The following is a 25158-nucleotide window of genomic DNA, read 5'->3' on the forward strand; positions in this document are numbered from 1 at the left end:
TCTGGTATCAGATAGTATTGTGATTTTATTGTTTAGGGGTTGTTTGGTTTGGAGGGGTGGGGTGAGAGGAAGGGCAGAGATCCAAACCTATGATTTCAGCCATATAAGAACGTCTTGTGTACCCCCCTCCCCCCCATTGATGTAGGTCGATATCTCTTCTGGAACTTAAAAGTCTTAGAAAATTCACTTATGTCACTGAAAGGTCAAGTGACTTGTCCTCTGTCAAGCAGCAATTATGTATCAGAAAGAAGACTTGAACCTTGGTCTTCCTGATTACAAGGCCAGCCCCTAATCTACTATGCCACACTGTGTCTTACTTAAAGATGCCCGGTTCTCAGGGATGTTTAAAATGTGTTCCATGTCCTGTGGGAAAAAGACTCTATCAGATCAGTATGCTTGTACTCCCGGTGTATAAACGGGCAGATGATAGGTATTCACTCTTCTGTTTGACTTTGAAGACAATCAAGAAGTCCCAGGCTTGTTTTAGGCCTAGAATCCCCTGGAACTTGGGGAGGGTGGGAGTAAAAGAGACCTCATAAGTACATATACCATTATTGTGCTCAGCTTTGAAATGTTAGTCCTAACTTAATTTGTAGCTTTTAAAATTCAACCTATAAATTGATAGTGGTGGTTGGTCGCAGCAAGAGGAAGCCTTAGCATCAGTTGGGGAATGGCTGAATAAATGAAGGTATATGAATGTGATGGAATAATAACATCTGTCACTGATAAAGTACTTTAAAGTTTGCAAAGCACTTTACAAATATGATCCCCTGGGGCAGCTAGGTGGTGCAGTGGATAAAACACCAGCCCTGGATTCAGGAAGACCTGAGTTCAAATCTGACCTCAGACACATGGCACTTACTAGCTGTGTGACCCTGGGCAAGTCACTTAATCCTCATTGCCCCACAAAAACAAAAACAAAAAAAATGATCTCCTTTGATTCTCATAACAAGCAATCCTAGGACCAAGGTGCTACTATTATCCTGATTTTATAGATGAGGAAACTGAGGCAGACAGCAGTTAAGTGACTTGCCCAAGGTCACACAGCTAGTAAGTGTCTAAGGGTGGATTGGAACTGAGGCCTTCCAAACTCCAGGTTCAGTATTCTCTCCAACGTACCACCTAGCTACATAATTCTATTATGCTTATAACAAGAAGGGCTCCAAGTCAGGTCTGTCAAAATTATGAAGCTACAATAATAATAGCTTTGAGTTTTGAATTTTAAACCAGGCCAGCTAAATTCACAGATGCTCACAATCAGAGGTTTGGCTACCACTGATTTTTTTTTCAGCCATACCAACTCATGAAAACAGTCTCCTAAGGTGTGGAGGGGTAGCAGTCCACATTGGTGGAGAGAATGCCTACAAAGATTAAATCACACATTCTTGAAGTATTTAAGTACAAGTAAGATAATATTCCTACTGGGAATGAAGACTAAACATGGGAATAGAATTTTCTTTCACAGATCAGTGAACTTAATTTTGGCCATATTTAGGGGGGGAAGCTGAGGAGATAATTTAGGGGTTTTGTGTGTTTTTAGCCTCCCATGAACCATATTTCTCAGAATACATGGACTCAAGCAGCATGTTACTGTGGAAGGACCTCTGGATTTGGAAGCTGGGCTCTTCTATTTACTACCTTCGTGGCCTTAGGAAAAATGAGAGGGATACATATTTTGCCAAATTTAAAGATAAATATAAACGCCAACTATTGTTACTTAACCTCTCCTGGCCTTAGTTTCCTCCTCTGTAAAATGAGGGAGTTGAACGAGATGACTTCTGAGGCTCCTTCTAACTCTAAATTCATGTTCCAATAATCCTATGAAATTCAAGTGCATTATTTAGGAAGAAATGACCTCCTGATTACAAGCTTTGCAAACCCCGCGATGAAGTGATGACAAGCACAATGTGAACTTTGTTTCCCTAGCACAATTAGCTTGCTTCCTGGCACACTGAGGGGCAGACAGCAGGCAGAGAAGATTTCACAGAATCCCAGATCCAGCGCCTTTTGGTTGAGGAAAGAGAAAGGAGGAGGGCAGTCAGTTCATATTAGGGACAAGTGGATCACCCACTCTTTTTTCCTACTCTGTACTCCTTTGTTATCACCAGGGAAATTCCTGCATTTTCATAGCTGGTATGGAGGGAAGAGAGATGTGGTATTTGAGGTGGGGAGGAGGTAAAGATCTGGGCTTTATCATTAAGGCCTTTCAGAGAAGAGCCACAAGGTATAGAGAAAAGTACTGTAGTGAAGAAGAATCCAAAGGATACTCCTCATCCTGCTTTCCAGGTAGATCCTTGTTTTATTGTTTTATTTTATATTTACATATATGTAAACATATATATACACATGTATGTATGTATATGCACATGTATATCTTTATATGGTCATTACTGTTTTCTATAATCTAGGGCTTGATGAAAGAGTAAATGTGGAAATAACCTTCATGCCTTCTGTTTACACTCAAGATTTTATTTTCCTCTCTCTGCAGAACCTAAAGGATCTGGTGGTGGAGGCAGCAGTGGTGGTGGATTTGGTGGAGGTGGTGGTGGTGCTACCGGAGGTGGTTTTGGAGGGAGCGGTCCACCTGGTTTAGGCGGATTATTCCAGGCAGGAATGCCAAAACTGAGATCCACAGCCAACAGAGATAATGGTAATGACATAAACAAACCTTTCTTCCTTATTTTCTTATCTCACCCCACTGCTGTCCTATTTCATAGGATCATAATCTGAAGGGACCTTGGAGGTCATTTTATCCAATCCCTTCATTTTAGATATAAGGAAACTGAGATGATTTAGAATAGAGAGCTCTTTAAGTGACTTCTCCAGGTCAGAAAGGTCATAGCAGGGGTCAGATTTGAACCCTCTGACCCTAACTAGGAAGTTTTCCACTGTACCATGCTACTTTGATCCTTAAAATTTTATAGCCTATTTTAAATCAAGGCTATTTTTTTTACAGGAACATTCCGTATTGAACAACATTTTCTCTACCAATATCAGACTGTGGTGACATATGGAGTTGTCCTGTACTATGGGGGAACGCTTTTCTAGGGCAAGCTGGGTTGGGAGAAAGAACATCATTTATGGCCCTCTGCTCATGGGACTCTGCCTAGTGGCTTGGCATCCTGGGAATTTGTCCTGTCTACTTTTCGGAAGTTGTCTGAAGATGTGCTGCAGTGTAAATTTTAGATACTTTCTAAAATCAGTCTGTAGCACTTAAATAATAACCATCAAATACAGAAATAATTTTCTTGCAGTCCCAGAGGATTTGCAAACCCCTAGCACCCTCTTAGAGCAGGGTTGGGTCCATGGGAGGCATTCATTGAATTCCTGATGATGATAATAGAATTTCAATCCCATTGATTCTGAAAATATGCTGATGGGACCCTCCAAAGTAGCAATCAAGCCACAGAGCATCTGCTCTGAGTTGATAATAGCATAGTAAAAACTTAAAACACCTCCCCTGCCTCTATTAGTTGTTCTCAAATGAAAACAGTTGCTACTCCACAAGATTATCTCCTGTCTTCTATCCAGAAACATAAGAAATTGCCTTAGAAAATGCTACTTAAAATTCTCACTTGAATGGGGAGGGGAACAGAAGTAAATTTTAATTTCTTACCCAACCTGCTTCAGTATCCTTTGTTGTTGTTTAGTTGTATCTGAGTCACTGCGACCCCATTTGGGGTTTTCTTGGCTAAGATACTGGAGTGGTTTCCCATTTCCTTCTTCAACTCATTTTACAGATGAGGAACTGAGGCAAGCAGGGTTAAGTGACTTGCCCAGAGTCACACTGCTAATAAGTCTCTGAGGCTGGATTTGAACTCAGGTCTTCCTGACTCCAAGCCCCTTGCTCTAGAACCTATGACATCAAGCTGCAGTATCCTTAAAGAAATGTTAAGGGGGGGGGGGGAGACAGCTAGGTGGTGCAGTAGATAGAGCATCAGCCCTGAAGTCAGGAGGACCTGAATTCAAATCTGGATTCAGACACTTGACACTTACTAGCTGTGTGACCTTGGGCAAGTCACTTAACCCTCATTGCCCAACCCCCCCCCATTTTTTTTTAAAGAAAAGAAAAAGGGCTTTAATGCCAAACAGAGATTAAAAAAAAAAAAGACAAATGCTTTTGGGGTAGCTAGGTGGCACAGTGGATAAAATGCCGGCCCTGTATTCAGGAGGACCTGAGTTCAAATCCGGCCTCAGACACTTAACACTTACTAGCTGTGTGACCCTGGGCAAGTCACTTAACCCCAATTGCCTCACTAAAAACAAACCAAAAACAAACAAACAAAAAAAACTCAATTTCTAAAATTATCATGAGTTCCAAGGAGATGAATATTTCTTCAGTTATGTGTGACTTTTTGTGACCCCATTTGGAGTTTTCTAGACAAAGATCCTGGAGTGGTTTGCCATTTCCTTCTCCAGCTCATTTTACAGGTAAGGAAACTGAGACAAACAGAGATAAGTGACTTGCCCAGGGTCACACAGCTAGTACATGTCTGAGGCTGGATTTGAACTTGAGAAATGAGTCTTCCTGACTCCAGGCCTCTCTCTATACGATGGTGCCACCTAACTGCCCTAAGGAAATGAATATGCTAGGATGAAAAAAGAGTATTTTTTCAACTTAGTTATCTCATGCGGTCATACACTTAGAGCTAGAAGGGACTTTAGGATTCATTCAGCCCCACCTCCTCATTTAGCAGATGAGAAAACCCTGGCCTATAGAGGTGGACAATTCATCCAAGATCATATAGATAATAAGTAGCAGACGTAATGTTCCAACCATGATCCTCCGATTCCAGATATGTGGATGCTTCCACCACCCTCTGCTGGCAGCCCCATCAATGTCATGTTAACTATGTAATAAGGCTGTCCTTGTCTACAGCATCTGAAATGAAAATATCCATCAGGAAAGAATTCAGTTATCCATTTCACTCAGTTCTTCTAAAACGCATTTCAATTAATGCCAGCTGCCTTTTTTTACCCCATTTTTGTTTGCCAGACTTTTCTCTGACAGCCTTTGCCAACCTCCATTTTTCCTTGGGGGAAGACACAGGTTTATCATCTTTTTTCACCTCCCTGTAGAGGGCAGCTAGGTGATGCAGCGGATGTCATGGTCCTCTTCAGGAATGAAGGACCCTGTAGAACTGTTCTTCTGAAACCAGTGAGAAGACCTACTAAACAGAGTATGAAAGCAGGAGACTAAGCACAGGCTTGGGGAGATTTTTAAAACCTTATGTTTTTTGATTAATTTTTGTAATAGTATAAACTTAAGTAATAACTTTAACTACATTGAGTAGGCTGCCCTCGGTGACTATCCATGTCCACTAATTGTGTCGAGAGATTGGTGCAGAATTTTCTGAAACCCACTGTGTTCATGGCACGAGAAGGAATTTAGAAATCATCCAGCCCGTTCCCTCTACCATAGGAACTGGCCTAGATAAATGGATAGCCTTTTCTTAGAATTCTCTAAGAAGTTATCTTCGCATTTGAGGAAGTACTTTGTGTCTTCATTTTTCTTGTGCCGCGGCATCTCTAACCTGCTATCATCTTCTCTGATTTCAGACTCTGGAGGAACCCGCCCCCCAATTTTGCCCCCAGGAGGAAGAGCTATGTCTGCAAAGCCATTTTCCCCTCCAGGAGGTGTAGGGCGGTTTCCCACACCTTCCCCAGGCCACAGAAGTGGTCCTCCTGAGACCCCGAGGAACCGAATGCCTCCTCCTCCCAGGCCTGACCTGAGTGCAAAGTCTGACAGCGGTCCGCCTCCTGTGCCCAGCACGCCAAGGCCAACACAGTCAAGCCTCCACAACCGAGGCTCTCCCCCGGTGCCCGGGGTACACCGGCAGCCCAGCCTGGGGCCAACCCCTCCCCCTTTCCCTGGAAATCGAAGTGCAGGGTTTGGAGGCCCTATTCGACAGTCATCTCCAGGCTCCTCATCCCCCTTCTCTAACAGGCCTCCCCTCCCCCCTGCCCCCAGCAGGGCGATGGATGACAAACCGCCGCCACCTCCTCCTCCGATGGGCAACAGGCCGCTAATCAATAGAGAAGGGGCTCCCCCTCCTCCTCCTCCTCAAAACAATAAGCCTCCAGTGCCTTCCACGCCCAGACCATCGTCCTCTTCACAGGCCCCGCCTCCTCCCCCTCCTCCCAGCCGGCCTGGTCCTCCTCCTGTACCTCCTGTTTCCAGTGGGAATGATGAAATCCCAAGGCTTCCCCAACGGAATCTATCCCTCACTTCTTCTGCACCTCCCTTACCTTCACCGGGGCGTTCAGGTCCACTTCCTCCCCCACCCAATGAGAGGCCACCTCCTCCAGTGAGAGATCCGCCGAGCAGATCAGGTATGGCCACCTCTCCAGAAACTCTTTGTGCCACCTGGGCCAATGTAATATCATCAGGCAGCAGTCAGTTCACAGGCATTTATTAAGCACCTACTATGTGCCTGGCACTATGCTAAGTACTGGGGACATCAAGAAAGGCACAAACATTTCCCACCCCGAAGGACTTTATGCTATAACTAAGGATGATCAACAAATCATGTGATGTAATAGAATAATTTATAATAATATTATAAATAATACACAGGGACCAGGGATAAGAACAGGACCTGGGCTTCACTGGGATAGGCAACTCCCACATGAGGAAGCTCAAGTCAAGGCCTTTTCTGTCACTTAAGTTTCAGTAAATTTTTAGAAATATTTTGATAACTGTATTTCCTTATAATTGGTTTCCTTTGTAATCCTATGTATTTTATTTATGCATTTGGACTTTATTCATCTGACTGCCAAAGGAATTATGAGATAAAAAACTCAACTCCCCATCTCAGAGAGTTATCTAAAGCACTGAGAGACTGACTTTTTTTTCCAATCAAAAAGTATTTATTAAAGATCTACTGTGCACCAGGCACCGTGCTGGCTGATTGGGATACAACTTCAAAGAATGAAGCAATTCTTACTTGCAAGGAGCTCATTCTAATAGGGGACACAAATACATACATACATATATACACACATGCATATACAGCATAAATATAAAATGTGTAAATACAAATATATGCACAGTATATTAAAAATACTAGGTATGGAGGTTAGGAGAGACAGCACTAGCAGTTGAGGGAATCAGGAAAGATCTCACACAGAAGATGGTCCTTGAACAGCCTCTTAGAGGAAGAGACAGATTCTATGAGACAGAAAAAGGAGGCAGAGTTTGTCCCGTGCAGTCACATTGCCAGCATGTGTCAGAGGCAAGATGTAAACGCAGGTCCTCTTGGCTTTGAGGCCAACTCTCCAGCCTCCATGCCATGCTCCCTCTTCAACAATATTATTATTTTATATTTCTATAGCACTTTAAGGTTTATTATTTTATTTTATTTAACAATTTTTTTTCCGGGCTATGGGGGTTAAGTGACTTGCCCAGGATCACACAGCTAGTAAGTGTCAAGTGTCTGAAGTCACATTTGAACTCAGGTACTCCTGAATCCAGGGCCCGTGCTTTATCCACTGCGCCACCTAGCTGCCCCCACTTTAAGGTTTACATAACACTTTCCTCAAAACAACCCTGTGGGGTGGGCAGGGTAAATGTTATTTACTTATTTTAGAGATAACGAAACTAGGCTAAATTACTTCTGTAGTGAGAGCTTGGATTGGAGCACTTCTCCCAGAAGTGCTAGGTATGCATACTATCCCCTCCTCCAACTACTGGGAAGTCCAAGGAAGAGTTGCCTTTGGTTGTGTCCCCAAAAAAGGGGCCTCTTCCAAAGAGATTGGGAACTACCTCTCTTTGTTCCTTAAGGTTCACAGAGTAAGCAGCTCTTCCTGGCTCGGTTGCCAATCCTCTTTGTGACTGTATCCCCTACCCCACCCCATCACAGGAACCTGGAACCAACCAGAAGCTCTTTATGAGTATGCCCTTTAGCAAGAAGACAGAAGATATGTGTCCCGCCCCATGGAGCCAAAGGATGTAGGACCAGCACAGGGGGAAGTGATCTAATCTAGCAGAGTCAAACTCAAATAGAAATGCATCCTTGTTGGCTGCATATTGCCTACAAATTAACATTTACTAGGTTGTATTGTATTTTTATTTCTTTTGTTAAACATTTCCTGATTACATTTTAATCTAATTCTTGCCACATTCTAGAGTTTTGTGGGCAGCTTGTGACCTACAGGCTCCTTTTACACTGAACTCCACTCCTTTTACACAATGTGGTCACTCTAGTGACCATGTTAAGCACTTAGGATTCAAAACCAGAAATTAAAGTTTCAGCTTTCAAGGACCTTGTATCATATCAGGGTAGATACCTATGTGTATGTGTGTCTTTTATGTACATAAATTAATTGACATATCTTTGTTTATGATTCATATATGCTTGACCAAGATGGAGACTAGAACTCAGACTTTCTGCCTCCTTAGTGTTCTTTACACTTGATCAGTATCTTCCTTGACTGAGTAAGTTTTTCTTCAAATTGGGAACCAAATCCCAGGCTTCTGTGGGATACATATTGCCATTAGAAAGACAGTTTTACTGGGATATTTAAGTACTTTTCTGGAGGGGAGGGGAGGCAATGAGGGTTAAGTGACTTGCCCAGGGTCACACAGCTAGTAAGTGTCTGAGGCCGCATTTGAACTCAGGTCCTCCTAAATCCAGGGCCTGTGCTTTTATCCACTGCAACACCTAGCTGCCCCTGGGCCATTTGACTATTAATTAGCAAAGGACATCCCTTGAAATATTATGCGGAGATTTAGAGGTAAAACTTGTTCTCCTATTTCTTAATTCTAGCAAAAACATCCAAAGAATGTGATCACAGAGATGGAAATTTGTTAGCAAAATAAATTATTTGTAAGTGATAATTATTTAGTAAAATTACTAGTAGTAAATTTATTAGTAAAATTAGAAATTATTAGTAAAATTGCTGAAGTTCATCTACTCCATTTTAAGGGTTAATTGCAGTGCAAAAGTATTCTTTTTGGGATCTTTCTATTGACTTATTACTACACAATTAACCTGAATTTGAGGGAATATAGTCTCTTTATTTTGCAGTTTTAAAAGAATCAGGGGATTCTTTCTGAAATATTTGCTTGGGAGGTCCTTAATTTCTACCAGAACATGAAATCTTTTTAGAAATATTTTTTTAATTTTTAAAAAAGCATTGTTTATACCTTTACATTTGCCTCTTTGGTGAGTTTTCCTGGGTACCTAACTGAAATATAAATTAAGGTTAGTCTGCTTGTCTCATGGAAAGGAAATTGTATGATGGGTTTACCCTCTGGCAAACAGAGAATTGGCAGATTTAGAATTGGAGCTCCTCTCTCTGGAATTTACCAGCTGATCTTTTTTTCACCCAAATGTCCAAGGGCCTCTCTGAAGGGGAAGACTGAAGAGGGAACTTCTATTTTCAAGATGACAGCTATTTGGTTTCCTAATGACACTTCTGCCAGGGACTAATTGTGGTTGGAATTGTTCATTCCAGCAATGTGCCTATTGAATGAGTCAGTGATGTTTTGTATTTAAAGAACATCTTACTTCTGTGTACCTCAAAGGACTTTTTATTATCATTTTCTTTTTTTTTCACTTAATAGTATTTTATTTTTTTCCAATTGCATGTAAAGGTAGTTTTCAACATTCATTTTTAAAATTTTTTAAGAGCAATAGTATTTTTTAATTCCTTTGACACCACAAAAAGAGCTGCTATAAATATTTTTGTACATGTGGATCATTTTCCCTTTTTTATGATCTCTTTGGGATACAGACCTAGTAATGGTACTGCTGTGTCAAAGAGCATGCACAGTTTGGGCATAGTTCCAAATTGTTCTCCAGAATGGTTGGATCAATTCATAACTCCACCAACAATGCATTAGTGTTCCAATTTTCCAGTATCTTCTCCAAAATTTATAATTTTTTTGTCATATTAGCCAATCAGATAGGTATGAGGTGCCCCCCTTTCCTTTCCCCTTTGCACTTCTACTTCCCTACTTACCCTATAGGGTAAGATAAATTTCTATATCCAAATGAGTGTGTATATTATTCCCTCTTTGAGTCAAATCCAATGAGAGTAAGGTTCAAACAATGCTCACTGCCTTTCTTTTTTCCCTTCTATGGTAATGGGTCTCTTGTACTTCTTCATGTGATGTAATTTACCCCATTCTGCCTCCCATTTACTCTTCTCCCAGTACAATCCTGTTTTTTCACCCCTTAATTTTTTTATATCATCACATCAGAGTCAACTTATACTCATACCCTCTGTCTATATATACTCTCTCTGTCTTCCCTAATAGAGATACAGTTCTCAAGAGTTACAAGCATCATCTTCCTGTGTAAGGATGTAAACAGTTTAACCTTATTGAATAATGTGTTTACCTTTTTATGCTTCTCTTGAGTCTTGAATTTAAAGATCAAATTTTCTGTTCAGTTCTAGTCTTTCCATCAGGAAAGTTTTAAAGTCCCCTATTTCATTGAATATCTATCTTTCCCTCTGAAAGATGATGCTCAATTTTGCTGGATAGTTGATTCTTGGTTGCAATCCAAGCTCTTTTGCCTTCCAGAATATGATATTCCAAGCCCTCTGATCCTTTAATGTTGAGAGCTTCCAGGTCTTGTGTAATCCTGACTGTGGCTCATTAATATTAAAATTGTTTCTTTCTGGCTGCTTGCAGTATTTTTTCCTTCACCTGAAAATTTTGAAATTTGACTACAATATTCTTTGGAGTTTTCTTGGGCTCTCTTTCAGGGATCTCTTTCAGGACATGATGGGTGGATTCTTTCAATGACCCTCTGGTTCTAAGACATAGGAGCAAGTTCTCCCTGATAATTTCCTGAAATATGCTGTCACAGTCGATGTTACTATTTTTTTTTATCATGGTTTCAGTTAGTACAATAATTCTTAAATTATCTCTCCTGGATCTATTTTCCAGGTCTGTTGTTTTTCCAATGAATTATTTTACATTTTCTTCTATTTTTTCATTCTTTTGACTCTATTTGACTGGTTCCTGATGTCATTAGCTTCTACCTGGCAAAGTCTCATTTTTAAGGAATTATTTTCTTCTGTCAGCTTTTGTACCTTCTTTTCTATTTGGCCAATTCTACTTTTTAAGGAGTTGTATTCTTCATTGGAGGGTGTTTTATTTTCCATTTGGCCAATTTTATTCTTTAAGGAATTGTTTTCTTCAATCAGTTTTTGTCCTTTCTTTTCCAAGCTGTTGACTCTCTTCTTTTTTTTTTTGCAGGACAATGAGGGTTAACTGACTTGCCCAGGGTCACACAGCTAGTCAGTGTCAAGTGTCTGGGCCAGATTTGAACTCAGGTCCTCCTGAATCCAGGGCCAGTGCTTTATTAGTGGATAAAGCCACCTAGCTGTCCTCTTGACTCTCTCTTAAATAATTCCTTTCTTTTCCTAATTTTTCTTCTACCTCTATTATTTGATTTTTAAATCCTTTTGAGCTCTTCCAAGAAGGCTTTTTGATCTTAAGACCAATTTATCTACCCCTTTGAGACTTCACATGTAGGCATTTTGACAGTATTATCCTCTTCTGAGTTTCTGTTTTTTCTACCTTGTTGCCATTGTAGTTTTCTATGGTCAGGGTCCTTTTCTGCTTCTTATTCATTTTTAGCCTATTTTGTGACTTCTAAAATTAAGCTCTGCTCCTGGAGTAGAGGGAACACTATCTCAAGCTTCTTGTGCTGGGAGCCAGGGGCTGATCACTGGCTCTATGTTTCAGGGCCTCAGGGGTTCAAGGCTTGCTTACTGCACTAGAATGTCCTAGCCTACTTATGCCTATCATGTGTGGAGTTTCCCCAGTTGGCAGTTTGCCTTCTGCTTTGGGTCTGGGGACCTCACAGCTAACCTGCTCTGTCACTAGCCTGCTGAGCCAGGACTAAGGGGCCTCAGCTGTTGATCTGTGCTCTGACTAAGAGCCTCTTGCTGGTTTGCAGAGACACCATCTGCACTGGGCTGCGCTCCCCTTTTTCCCAGGTAAGACAGACCTTTCCTGAAGTCCTAAGTTATCTTAAGCTGGAAGATTGTTTCACTCCATCTTTTTGTAGGTTCTGTAGCTTTAGAATCCATTTACAAGCTTGGTTTAAAGTTGTTTTCTTAGGTGGCACAGTGGATAAGGCACTGGCTCTGGATTCAGGAGGACCTGAGTTCAAATCTGACCTTAGACACTTGACACTTACTAGCTGTATGACCCTGGGAAAGTCACTTAACCCTCATTGCCCCACAAAAAAATAAAAATACAAATAAAAAGCAAGAAATAAAAAAATAAAGTTGTTTTCTGAGGGAAACTGGGAAGAACTCAGGCGACTTCCTGGTTTCTCTTTGCCATCTTTAGGACCTTTTAACTACAGAAAAAAAAAATCCTGTTGTTTTTATTTATCAATAAATAAATGTTTATTAAGTACTACTGTGTGTCAGGCTCTCTGCTAAGTGCCTTCCTTACAAAAAGAGGCAAAAGACTGCCCCTGCCTTCAAGGAGCCTACAGTCTAATAGGAAAGGCAGGGGCAGCTAGGTGGCACAGTGGATAAAGCACCAGCCCTGGATTCAGGAGTACCTGAGTTCAAATCCGGCCTCAGACACTTGACACTTAGTAGCTCTGTGACCCTGGGCAAGTCACTTAACCCCCATTGCCCCGCAAAAAAAAAAAAATAGGAAAGGCAGCATACAAAAAATATACAAAAATATACCCCCCAAAAAATAATACAAAGCAGGCTGTCTCAGGATACTTACAAGTATTCCTACCAGCTCCAAATCTCCAACTATATTTTTCTATTAGTAAAATAACTAAGAAGATGACTCAAAAAGAATAACAAAATATTTTTCAGGATCCAAGTATTAAATCAAAAAAGGGAAAACTTTCCTTGGCTAAAGTAGAACATTGTCTGATCTCTAGCAAAACACTCAACCAACCACCCAAACAATCTCTCAGCCTAGAAGTATGTTTTACCTTGTATACATACCCATGAATAAGCATTTATGTGTCAGGCACTATGCTAAGGCACTGGAGATGCAAAAACAAAAATGAAGTTGTTGCAGTTCTTAAGGAGCTTATGTCCCATCAGGGTAGATACATAAGTGTGTGTGTGTGTGTGTGTATGTATGTGTATATTTGTATGCACTTCAATTAATGTATCTGTGCTCATGGTTCATATATGCTTGACCATTTTGCATCCCTCTTAAATTATAATCTCCCAAAAAGCAGATACCACATCTTCTCCATAGAAACATAGATTCAGAGCTCGAAGGAAGCTTAGCAGCTACCTAGTCCAACCTTCTCATTTTACAGATGATTAAATAAAATCCCTTCATTTTACATATGACAGGATATTTTAATTTTTAAAAAAATTTTTTTAATTTAATGAGGAAAATGAGGCCACAGGAGATTAAGTGACTTGCCTGAATTACCACAGTGCCAATGCTGGGATATGAACATGTATCATTCCCAACTCCAAAATATAGTATTTGTTCTACATAACCTCTCATGATTGCTAACATTTATGTAGCACTGTCAAGTGCTTTACATATATCATCTTGATTGATCTTCATAACGACTCTGTAAAGTAGATGCTATCATTATCTCCATTTTGCAAATGAGGAAATTGAGACTCAAAGAGGTTTAGCAATTGGTTCAGGATCACACAAATAGTCAATGTCTGAAGTAGGATTTGAACTTATCCTCCTGTTTCCAAGTCCCTCCTCCATGCTATATACCACCCAGCTGCCTTAATAGAGGTATAGTAAGTGTCACATAGCCAGTGAAGACTTGCTTACTTGTTGCTATTGATTATGATGAAAATATTAGATGCCATATTGTCTTTCTCTCTTTTTTTTAATGCTTCAGGACCTCTCCCACCTCCTCCACCTATAAACAGAAATGGCAATACTTCCCGAGCACTGCCTTCTACTCCTCAGCTGCCTTCCAGAGGTGGATTAGAAAACCAGAGAGGTAGCCCAAGGCCCCCTCTTCCTCCAGACAGGCCTGGCTCTGGAGCTCCACCTCCCCCACCACCCTCATCTTCAATGAGAAATGGCTTTCAAGACTCGTCATTAGAAGGTGAAATATGATCCCCGCCTATTTTACATGGCAGCTGACTTGTTCCTGTGCTGTATGAAAATCATCAATAAGTCTTTCTTAATTCTTCCCCACAGCCTCAATGATTCTACAGCCCTAACAGTGACTTAAGACTAAAGATATTAAGGACAGGGCAGAAAAAAAAGGCGATGATTTTCCCCTGATCTAGTCTTTGTTTGCTTCTCATTGTAGCAAGATGAAGAATTTTTAAATTCTATAATCCTAAGAGAATAATTACTTTTCCTCCCCATATTACCTTATTTCTAGACAGTTTGCAAATAAGGAAGAGGCCAAAAAGGTTACCCCCTTTAAACTGCCATTTTTGTGAGAGCCATGTCAATTGTTATCCTTCACTGGCCTTTGGGTGAAAAGATAAATCTATCTGATCTTAGCCTGCTCGGTACTTTCATTTCTTTCATAGCTGGTCACATCAAGTATAGTCCTGTAGATCTATCAGATGTGGTAATTAGCAAACATCTTTTAGTACATTTGCTATATTGAGTCTTTGTTGGTGTTGTAAGATTTTCTTTTATGTACATAAACCTAAAGTTGTTTGGGCCCAATTGTGTCTGAATTTCATTCAGTCTCTTTGGTTAAGCTAACTCTTGCTGCAGATTGTCTACTATTGACAATAGCATTTGATTTTCCCACAGATGAATGGGAAAGCAGATTTTACTTCCATCCACTATCTGATTTGCCACCTCCAGAACCATATGTACCAATGACCAAGAGTTACCCCAGTAAATTGGCAAGAAACGAAAGCCGAAGTGAGTATTTCCCTGAATATGCTTGAATGATTCAAAATTGTACCAACTGTAGTGGTTTTATTGCTGGTAACAGTAATCTGTCATTCCTAGAGGGGGAGGTCTATCAGGTGGGACAAGAGATTAAGGATTTCCTTTTGGGATCACTTGAATTGATTACTCTCCAGCAATTAGATAATATCCCCATAAAATGCAGAGCGTTTCCACCAGACGATTCTTTTAATAAATAATCAATTTAGCTTGCTAGCTGTATGACCCTGGGCAAGTCACTTAACCTCGATTGCCTCACCCCCCAAAAAAAATATCAGTTTAGTATTCCATTGATTTCCTAGTAAATTGAAATTTTATTAGATTTCATGCTTCAATATTTCCATCTCCATTTTGGCCTCATGTGAGGCAGCACAAATAGAGCCATTGTATTAATTAAAATAGCAACCCCCTTTCATATAGTCCACTTTACTGGTGGAAGCACAAATGTAAAAGACTAGAAGATATGAGTAAACCCAAATTTCTGAAAGTAACTATTATCTCAAGAGGAAGAAAAGTGCTTCCCCAGAAAAAGCTAGAGTTGAATAGGCTAGAGGCAGGGTGCATGGATAGAAGGAGACAAATGTAAGAACTATTTTGGTATTGGAATTGAAGGACTTGGCAGATGAATGGATAGGGGATGAGAGAGAGGAAGAGGCAAAGATGACTCAAGCTTTGAGTGAAGGTGACTAGGAGGATTGTGATGCCATTCATAGAAATAGGAAAGTTGGGAGAAGGAGAGTATTTAGGTGGGAAATGGATGATTATCTGGCTACATCAACGCCAAACAGCACACAGTCTCACCTCCAATCCCAGAAATAAGTGAAAAAAATGCTTTTGAGGACCCTGATGCAACTGTCACAAATGCTTATACTAAAAGCACATACTTTATCCATAGGGTAGGCCATTCCACTGTCACTCAGAGCCTATTTATTCTCCCTTACCACATAATTCTTTCTAAGCTTGGTTAATTAGTTTTCCACCACCCCCTACAGATCAGAACCAGCAGACTAGAAATGAGTGACAAGCATTTAGAAGACTGAACACTGACATCGAATAGAGGTGACAGGTGACAGTCTCACATCAAGTAAAGAGACAAAAAACTAAAAAGTAGACTTAAGACTGTGCTGGCTATTAATACACAGTGGAATAATAGATGTTCATAAATGATAATAATAACAACAGCCAACATTTATATGGCTATGTGCCAGGTACTGTGCTGTGAGTGCTTTAGTAATTCTTATCTCATTTGACCCTCACAACAACTCTGGAAAGTAGGTGCTACTGTTTTCCCCATTTTACAGATGAGGAAACTGAGGCAAACAGAGGTGAAGTGAACTGTCCAGGGTTACACAGCTACTAAGTGTGTGAGGCTGAATTTGAACTGAGGTATTGCTGACTTCAGACCCAGGGCTACTATGGTGCCACCTAGCGGGTAATACTGAGATAGCAAGGTTTAGGGGTTGTACCTATGATAGAAAACTCCCAGATGAGGAACCTGAAAAGGTTACAGTTATATAGAACAAGGCTTCTTAAACTATGGGTCTTGACCCCAAAAGGGTCATGTAACTGAATATGGGGGTCACAAAAAATTTGGCAAGTAAATGTTTGATTTGTATATCCATTTTATATACCTATATGCCCTGGGGTTACAAAAATTTCTCTGGAGAAAAGGAGTTGCAAATGGAAAAAGTGTAAGAAGTGCTGGCCTAGAACAGCTATTAGTTGTGACTTGTTCAGGATCACACAGTCAGAATGTATCAGACTTAGAACTTAAAATCAGGGCTTCTTAGCTCCAATTCCATACTTCCTTTCTCTGAGTTAGCAAGAAAAAGTTAAATTACCTTAAAGTAAATTACATAAATTAAATTCCCTATTTAAGAAGGGTGACTAATATATTTTAGGACCATTTCCATCAAAAGTAGTTTGAATAAAATGAAAGTCAAGCACTTGGAATTCACTTATTAAGACAAGTCATTCCCTGACAATGCCCCCTAAATGAGGTGATGCTCTTGTCAGACAAATGTGGTTCTTGCAGTTCTTGGTAAAAAATAAATCTTTGAATGAGGCATACACCTCTTACCAGCAAGCAATTCTTATATACCGCTGTTGTCTCCACATAGACAGTAAGACCAGCTCACAGGAGTATAGGTTCATAGATGAAAGGGACCTTAGAGGTTATCAAGATCAAACTCCTGATTTTACAAGTAAGGAAACTAGGACATGGAGGATTTAAGTGACTTGCCCAAAGTTACATAGCTAGTAAGTGTCTGAGACAGGATCTGAACCCAGATCTTCCTGACTATAAATAAGGCACTCTATCCACTGTACTAGTTCCTAGAAGGGAACACAAGTCTATTGCTGTGTCCCACTCTGGGTTACAGAATATAGTGTATATTGCACAACAACAAAATACAATTTTATCAAACTACAACCTATTTTGTGGAAGATCCCTGAGACAGCTTCCCTGTGATATGTCCCCTGGTGATCATGTCCCATAGGATTCCTCACTTGGCTTAGTCCCATGTTGTGGTGAGACCAAACTCTCTCTCCAGCTCCCTTTTATTTCCAGAGACCTGGTTCTAATAAATATAACAGGTGGCATTTATCTAGCACTTTGAGGTTTACAAATGTGTTCTCTCATGTGATCCTTACAACAGCCTTATGAGATATTACCTCCATTTACAATTGAGGAAACTGAGGCAGGCAGAGGTTAAATCTAGTAAATGTCTAAGGCAGATTTTGGTCTTTCTACCTCAGTCTATTACCATAACCATTGCTCCAACTAGCTGTCTCTATCTTCTAATATATGCTCATATATTCTCATACATCCTAAAGTGGGCAGCCAGCATAACTGTGTAGATACACATTGTAGGGGATGCCAGACCCCAGTCATGGGAGTATTTAGCTACGGTTATCCCTTCTATATCATGACTTTCCCCATGGTAGTTTCAATATATTGCTGGCCAGCATAAAAAATTAAATGGGAGGGGCAGCTAGGTGGTACAGTGGATAAAGCACCGGCCCTGGATTCAGGATCACCTGAGTTCAAATCCAGCCTCAGAAACTTACTAACTGTATGACCCTGGGCAAGTCACTTAATCCTCATTGCCCGCCCCCCCCCCAAAAAAAAAAAAGAAAAGAAATTAAATGGGAATTTTTGGTGAGTTTTGTAGAAGTTGTAGATGACACGTGAGGGTCAGTAGATAACACAGAAAAAGTTTAGAAACTGAGAAATGCATAAACCAAATGTATAGTATTGTATAATGTCAACATATTTCATCTTTTAATAACATAATAATCCATACTTCTCTAGTACAAATTGGGTGGGGGGAGAGCCAAAAAACTTTACGCCACTATTCTGGATTGCTGGGGCACTATATCCCTTAACCCCTGTGATGTGGAAGGGATGATGGTATAATAGATAGAAATGCCCCATTGCCTTGTGACCAGCTGCAATCCTAAGGATTTTGAATAGTGTTATACTAGGGTTATACCTGATGCCTGACCAAATTCGAGGCTTCCAAAGGGATTTTCTTATTCCAACTTCATGTTATAAGTGCTTAACAAACACTTGTTGAATTGAATTTCTGGTACATGTGCTCACCAACCCATGGTGAGTCGCCATGTCTATTCAACGACACATCCTTATTAAGCCCCTGCTGTATGCAAGGTGCTCCCCCAAAGCCCTGCCTTTAAGAATCCTAGAGTCTATTCCTGCTCCCATCACTTTTTTTTGTTTTGGTTTGGTTTTTTTGGGCAGGGCAATAGGGGTTAAGTGACTTGCCCAGGGTCACACAGCTAGTAAGTGTTAAGTGTCTGAGGCCGGATTTGAACTCAGGTACTCCTGAATCCAGGGCCGGTGCTCTATCCACTGCGCCATCTAGCTGCCCCATCCCATCACTTCTTACTGACATAACTGTGGATTTGTTTAAGGTGTTAGACCAGCAGGTCTATAATTATATAATCATCCCTTTATTTTTGTGTGGAAGAAATGAAGCATTTTCTTGAACTTTCCTTAATTTTTCCCTTTTATCTTTCAAGGTGGCTCTAATAGGAGAGAAAGAGGAGCTCCCCCACTTCCCCCAATTCCCAGGTGAATGGGGTGGCCAACCTGCCCCAGCCCAATCGCTGTATTTACCTGAACCGAAGAGCTGCTTCTGTTGTCACCGTTGGAAAACCAGCCCCTTTACCCCACCCCGATCCTTGCCTCCTTTTTTTGTGTGTATGTGCCCCCTTCATGTGGCTAAAGGGTGGGGCTATAGGGATGCTTGTGTGGGGTTTGTGGATTTACCAAAAATCAAGTAACAAAATACACTTAGAGTTTATGACCAGTATGTAAATATATATGCATCTATACATACATACATACATATGTATGTATGCATGTATATATAATGTGTATGTATATACATACATACATATATGTATTACTCCCAAATCTATTGCTTGCTTCAGTTGCTGCCTTCAGGTAAAGCCTCTCATGACAAGTTGGCAAAGTAATGAGAGTTTTGAAACTCATGTTAGCAGCTTTTAAAGAACAAAGTCTGAGCATTTACTGCCTATTTGCCTTAAACCTATACTTGGTTAAAGCCTATTATTCACCTAAGAAGTAGGCTTGCTTATTTAATTTTTCTCTCCCATCTTTGCATGTTTGGCCTATTTCCTACTATGAACCACAGACCCTCCCCCCACCTCTGCCCCCCAGGGGGAGTTTATTGAGCTTAGGTTCAAATGATGTTTTCATCCCCAACACATCTAGCCCTTGGCACTCTAAGGTAGGGTAGAGGATAATACAAAAAACCTTTTTTTTTTATGACAGTGTACCACAATCCCCTTTTTTAAAAAAAGGACAACCAATAAATGCTTTAGTTATTAAAGAGTAACAAAAAAAGTTAGGATTCCATATTCCTTGTTTAGCTTGACAGCTAAATATTGTTTTCCCCTTCTTCTTTCCACTACGCCCCCCACACACACACACAGCCAGACTTTTATGCATAAACTTGTTGAGAACCTCTAGACAGGACTTGGTCTGGCATAGTTTGTGGTCATGTGGAAACCAACCATTAGAGAGAAAATGAAGGACTGTAAGTCTCCCTGGCTCAGAACGAGCTGATCTATCCATCTGTATGTCAGCTGGACCTCCTGCCGCACCAATTTGACACAACTTTTGTCTTTCTCCCTGTCTGAGGCAGGTTCCATGCAATGTGTCTGGCATAAGTCCAAATGACGATCCAGAGTAGAAAAGGAGAGAAAGATAGGAAAATGTTGCATCAAATGCTATTATCTGAAATATGCAAGAAGAAAAACAGATTTGAGTAAGTGAGCATAGAACCTTGAATATCCAAGGCTGAGACTTTATTGAAATAAGAGTGTTTTGGAGGGACAGAACACTGGAAAATGTTTGTAAGAAAAATTTATACAGAGGGACCCATTGTCTTGGAGCTCTGTGAATGAGGCTTAGATAAGAACTATAGGAAAAGCCAGATGTTCCTTTTTCATACAGTTCTGTTTATAGAGCCTTAACGAGATTTCTATCTCATTTTATATGAGGGGGGAAAAGAAACTTCCATCTAAATGTTTTATATAGTTGGGTATGTCTAAAATTAGTTGTTTTTTAGAAGCACATTAATAATGAGCATATATAGACCTACCCAATTTTTTTATTACATTATCAATTTATTATTTACAAGTTACTGGTTAACTGAAAAAAAAAATCAATCCAAAGACAGATTCAAAAACTGCGTTCACATTTATAGAATAAAGTATTGTTTCACTTGTGTCCCATAATACTTAGAGATGTAAAAGGAATTATTATGTTACCAGTTTGAATGCATTGTGTTTTTTATACCTCTCCTTGCCAAAGTCTTGGATTTGACACATGTGATTGGTTCTTCGGAATCCCCTCCTATGTCCCACACATAACTGCCAGGCAGTGAATGTTGTTTGCCTGCCCTGAAAGATTCAAGGACTGAAGAGTTATTGCAAGGGCTGGGCTCAATACGTCCAAAAGTGTATTTTTATTATGATCTACTATGTTTGGGGAATTTATCTACTGAACTAAATCATCTTTCAAAACCTCAAAGAAGATGCAGCCTGGTACAGTGGAAAGAGCACTGTCTCTGGAGTCACAGTACAAGAGTTCAAATCCCCGCTCTCATCCTTACTATCTGTGTTTCATTTCACTTCCCCTAAGTCTCAGGTTGCTCATCTATAAAAATAAATGGATTGAAATAGATAGCCTCTGAGGTGCCTTCAAATTCTCTCTCTACGTGGTCTTATTCTCTGATCTGATTCTAACAACGTAGCATGAAGACTAAAGTTGAGCTTCTGAAATCGTGGCCCTCGGTCTTCAATATACATATGTTGAAGAGAAAAACTTGCAAAAGAGAAAATGGCCCAGGTTTTATGAACGGAGTAGACAGTTGACCTGTTGTATTCTGTATCCCAGATTTTCGGAGAGCAGCCTCAGTTTGAGTATCTCAACTCAAAGTTGCCAACTATCTGGAACTGAAATATTTAGAATGTATTTTTTAAACAATGAATGTTCCAATATTCCAAGGATCTCTGCTTGCTTTTTTTGAAAAAACAAAATCCTTTTCCAGCCAAAACTTCTGATTGCACCTCTATGATAAAACAACAAAAAGAAAAAAACACTGCTGCAAAAGATTAAAAAATCAGCATTTTTTTCTTCCCCCAAACCTGAAGTTATTATGTGTGCTTTCATTTTCTATGAAGTTTTAGGTATATTCCAGATGCAATACAGTATTTTAACGTTCATCATATCATTTTATATTAAAGTGTATTTACAGTATTAAAATGCAGTATTCAGTATTTATTTCACTATGCATTTTGTTTAGTTAAAAGGGTAAAGCAAGAAAGAAATTCTTGTTCCATCGGTGCCTTACTTTGTGATTCGAAAGAAATCAACCTTTTTGTGTCTGTAGCATGTTAGTAAAAATTTTTTTTTAAGTTAGGCTTGGATATTTTAACTTCTAATACAAATTATGAACATTTCTTGTTATTTTAGTAGCACAAAAGGGGTCATTGTTAAAATGCCCAGTGACTTTCTTGCATGAAATTTGCCTTCTCCTACCTTGAAGTCAGGGATTTGAAGGGCAAATGGTAAACTTTTTTCATAGCACTGAGCTGTAAACAGGCACATTTTGATATCTGTTCATTGTTGAGTAGTTTAAATTATGGAGCCCAGACAGCCACAGTGATCCGTGTCTTTTCAAATTAGGCAGATAATAAATAAAATCAAAATGGTCAAGCGTCAACTGGTGGTTTTTCTATAGATATCTTCCATACTACAACAGGTGAAAATTGAGTGTCCATTTTCTGCCTTCCTCCATGGAGTTAGGCCAGGCTCCCCACAAAAACACAAAATACACTTGGAAGCAAAAGGATCTGTGCAAACGGGTTAGTATTTCCTGGCTCTCCATTCTCATCCCTCTTTGGGTTTTTTGTGAGGAACTATCCCTGTGTGGGAAGTCTGTGAATTTTCTTAGGGCAGATGCTCATATTCTCCTAACATCATAATACCAGGAACAGCAGTACAAAATAAATCTGGCAAATTGGTATTGTCATAACATCAAGAGAAAGCTCCCCTCCCAACCTCTTCCTCTTCCCTTCCTGCTCCCCCCCCACCCCGCCCCACCCTGCCACATCCCGTGTTTGGCTGCCCTTGTCATGGATGGAGCGTGCACATTAGTGAGATCATAGATTCATGGGATTACTGGAGTGATGACTTTTGAAAATTATTATCAATTCTGTATTAATTATAGCTAGGTATCTAGCTAGACAGGCACATCATAGCCAAAATAAACACACACTTCCCAATTAATCACAAGCCAGCTTATTTCAACACTTGGATGGCCAGGGATGTGCATACATGTTTTCCCATCCTCAAGGGTGGAGACTTTGACATCTTTCCATCCCAAACACCTAGAACAGTGTCTGAGCAATTCATAAATTAGGCCGCTAGGTGGCGCAACGGACAATGTGCTGAACCTAGAGCCAGGAAGACAAGTTCCAGTTCCACTCTAGATATTTCCTAGCTGTGTGACCTTGGACAAGTTACTAAACCTCTCTCAGCTTCAGTTTCTTTATCTGTAAAAGGAAAATAATAATAACACCTACCTCCCAGGGTTGTTGTATCAAATAAAATATTTTTAAAGCACTCTGCAAACCCTCAAAATGCTTTATGAATGCTAGTTATTACTGTTATAAGCAGTTCATCTACCTGTGCAGGTAGCAACCCACCCACACCTTTTTAGAACCCAAATAGTTAGAAGTTTTTAGAAGAGTCTTTTAGGGGAAAGGGGCAAATGAAAACAACATATGAGTAATTTGTCCCCACCATGTCTTCCTCCCTCCAAAAAAAACCACAAATTCTTCAAGGCTAAGATCTGAGATCAGTTCACATTTGGTCTAAATGCCTATATCATTAACATTACATTACTGTACACAATGAGATCCAATGTAAAGAATGATCCTAAGGTCAATAAAGGAGAAATCATCAAGATGAGAGACAGGAGAAGAGTAAGGAGCATCCTCCGTGATGGAAGCCAAAACAAGACATTTAATTTACAGACAAAATGGCATTTTAGAAAAAAAGTTAACAAAATCTCAAGACAAAAGACTTCACTAACTTTTAAAAAAATGGAAGGTCCTGTCCTCTGACCCTTTCAATTCAACAAATTTTTGCTGAATATACTATTGCCACTCTAGTACTATCCCTCTTCTCTGCTAACCGCTATTCATTTTGTCCATGCTTCAAGTCAATAAAGCATTTGTTGTACCTACTATGTGCCACAGTCTTTGCTAAGGATGCAAAAGGAGACAAGAACAGTCCCTGTCTTCAAGGAGTTTACAATCTAATGTGGGAGACAATTTGTATCAATTTCTATGATTCAGTGGGTGGCCTTCAAGAGTTGCTATTGCCCTGCATTCAATCTAGTGACAACTTAAGTAAATTCTACAACTATTTATTGTGTCTGCTATATACAAAGCAATATGTGATAAAGTTAAAGATAAAAAGCAGGGGTAGATAGAGGAAAAATTAAGGCAAAAGGGAATACAAATGACTAGGAGAGTAGGCAGAGTATGGGGGAGAGTTGGTGGAAGTGGTACCCCCACTGGGTCTCTACAGGAGAAAAGCATTCTGAAAGGTAGAGTTGAGGAAGTGCATTCCAGGCTTGAAGTGTGCCTTATGAGAGTCCATGGAATATAAAGGTTAGGGAATGACCAGTAGTCCAGTTTGGTTGGAATGTGGAGTTCATGAAAGGGAGTTGTAAGGAATAAGGTTGGAAAGGTTAAATGCCTGCTAGATTGTAATGGACTTTGTTCTTGTTATTGTGCAGCCTTCATTTTCAAAGAGGAACAATGACATCGCAGGGTGATGTCTGCACTCAGGAATGAATTGGTGTTAAGTGAGGCAGAATGGCACAAAGTCATCACCCTCAATCTCTTTCCAGAGTCAGCTAAGTCCAGTGACAGGACAAAAGTCAAGATGACTGGCAATGGCCTGGAATGCATTTGGATGACCTTGGCATCTCTCATATCTAACCAAGCTCTAAGCCCTGCACGATGCCTGCTTGAGCCGACTTCATGGCCGCTGAAACAAATTGTTCTCCGTGAGTAGGAGACTTTAAATGATCTCCATGAGTACGAAACTTTCAATACCAGCCTAAGGAGTTTGTTTCACTTTACAGGCAATAAGGAGTTCCTGAATATTTTGGGGGTTTTGACATGGTAATAACCATGCTTGACAAAGATGATTTTGGGCAGCAGCATGTAAGATGAATTGGAAATAAGGAAACTGGAAGCAAGGAAACCAATTAAGGGGTTATTATAGTAATTCAAGCAGGAAATATGATGGGGGCCAGAACTAGGTAGTACCTAGTGTGAGTAAAGAAAAAGGCAAGGCTGCTGGACAGAAGAAGGAAGATGTGCAGATGGAATCCTAGAATCTCTAGCCAGATAAATTATAAATTAAAAGGGACTTTGGAGGCCTTGAGCCCAACTCTCTTACTTTACAGATGAGGAAAGGAAACTGAGGCTTGGAGGGATTCGATTATTTGGCCAGTGTCACACAGCTAGTATCTGGGTTGCGTTTGAAGCCAGGTTTTCCTAACATCCAGTGATCCACTACATCACACTTTAAGATCTGGCAATCAAGTGAATGGGGTGGGTGAAGGAGGAAGAAGATTCAAGGGCATTTTTTTTAACTTTTTTTTTTTTTAAGTGAGGCAATTGGGGTTAAGTAACGCCCAGGGTCACACAGCTAGTAAGTGTTAAGTGTCTGAGGC

General features: G+C 40.1%; 1 protein-coding gene across 5 annotated transcripts in view; it reads left to right on the plus strand.

Annotated features, from left to right (window-relative positions):
* WIPF1 (WAS/WASL interacting protein family member 1) overlaps nt 1–21659 on the plus strand; it is a 188744-nt gene extending 167085 nt beyond the window's left edge. For 4 of the 5 annotated variants that reach the window (XM_043998017.1, XM_043998021.1, XM_043998018.1 and 1 more), the window contains 5 exons: nt 2489–2650; nt 5560–6333; nt 13824–14036; nt 14708–14821; nt 18890–21659. In XM_043998017.1, the coding sequence (XP_043853952.1) occupies nt 2489–2650; nt 5560–6333; nt 13824–14036; nt 14708–14821; nt 18890–18945 (1319 nt within the window). In that variant the 3' untranslated portion in view covers nt 18946–21659. Of the gene's footprint in view, nt 1–1965; nt 2287–2488; nt 2651–5559; nt 6334–13823; nt 14037–14707; nt 14822–18889 lie in introns of those variants that run through there. The other variant, XM_043998022.1, reaches the window with a different exon arrangement.
* The last annotated feature ends 3499 nt before the right edge of the window (nt 21660–25158 follow it).

This window comes from Dromiciops gliroides, chromosome 3 (assembly GCF_019393635.1).
Source record: "Dromiciops gliroides isolate mDroGli1 chromosome 3, mDroGli1.pri, whole genome shotgun sequence".
NCBI classification, from domain to species: domain Eukaryota; kingdom Metazoa; phylum Chordata; class Mammalia; order Microbiotheria; family Microbiotheriidae; genus Dromiciops; species Dromiciops gliroides.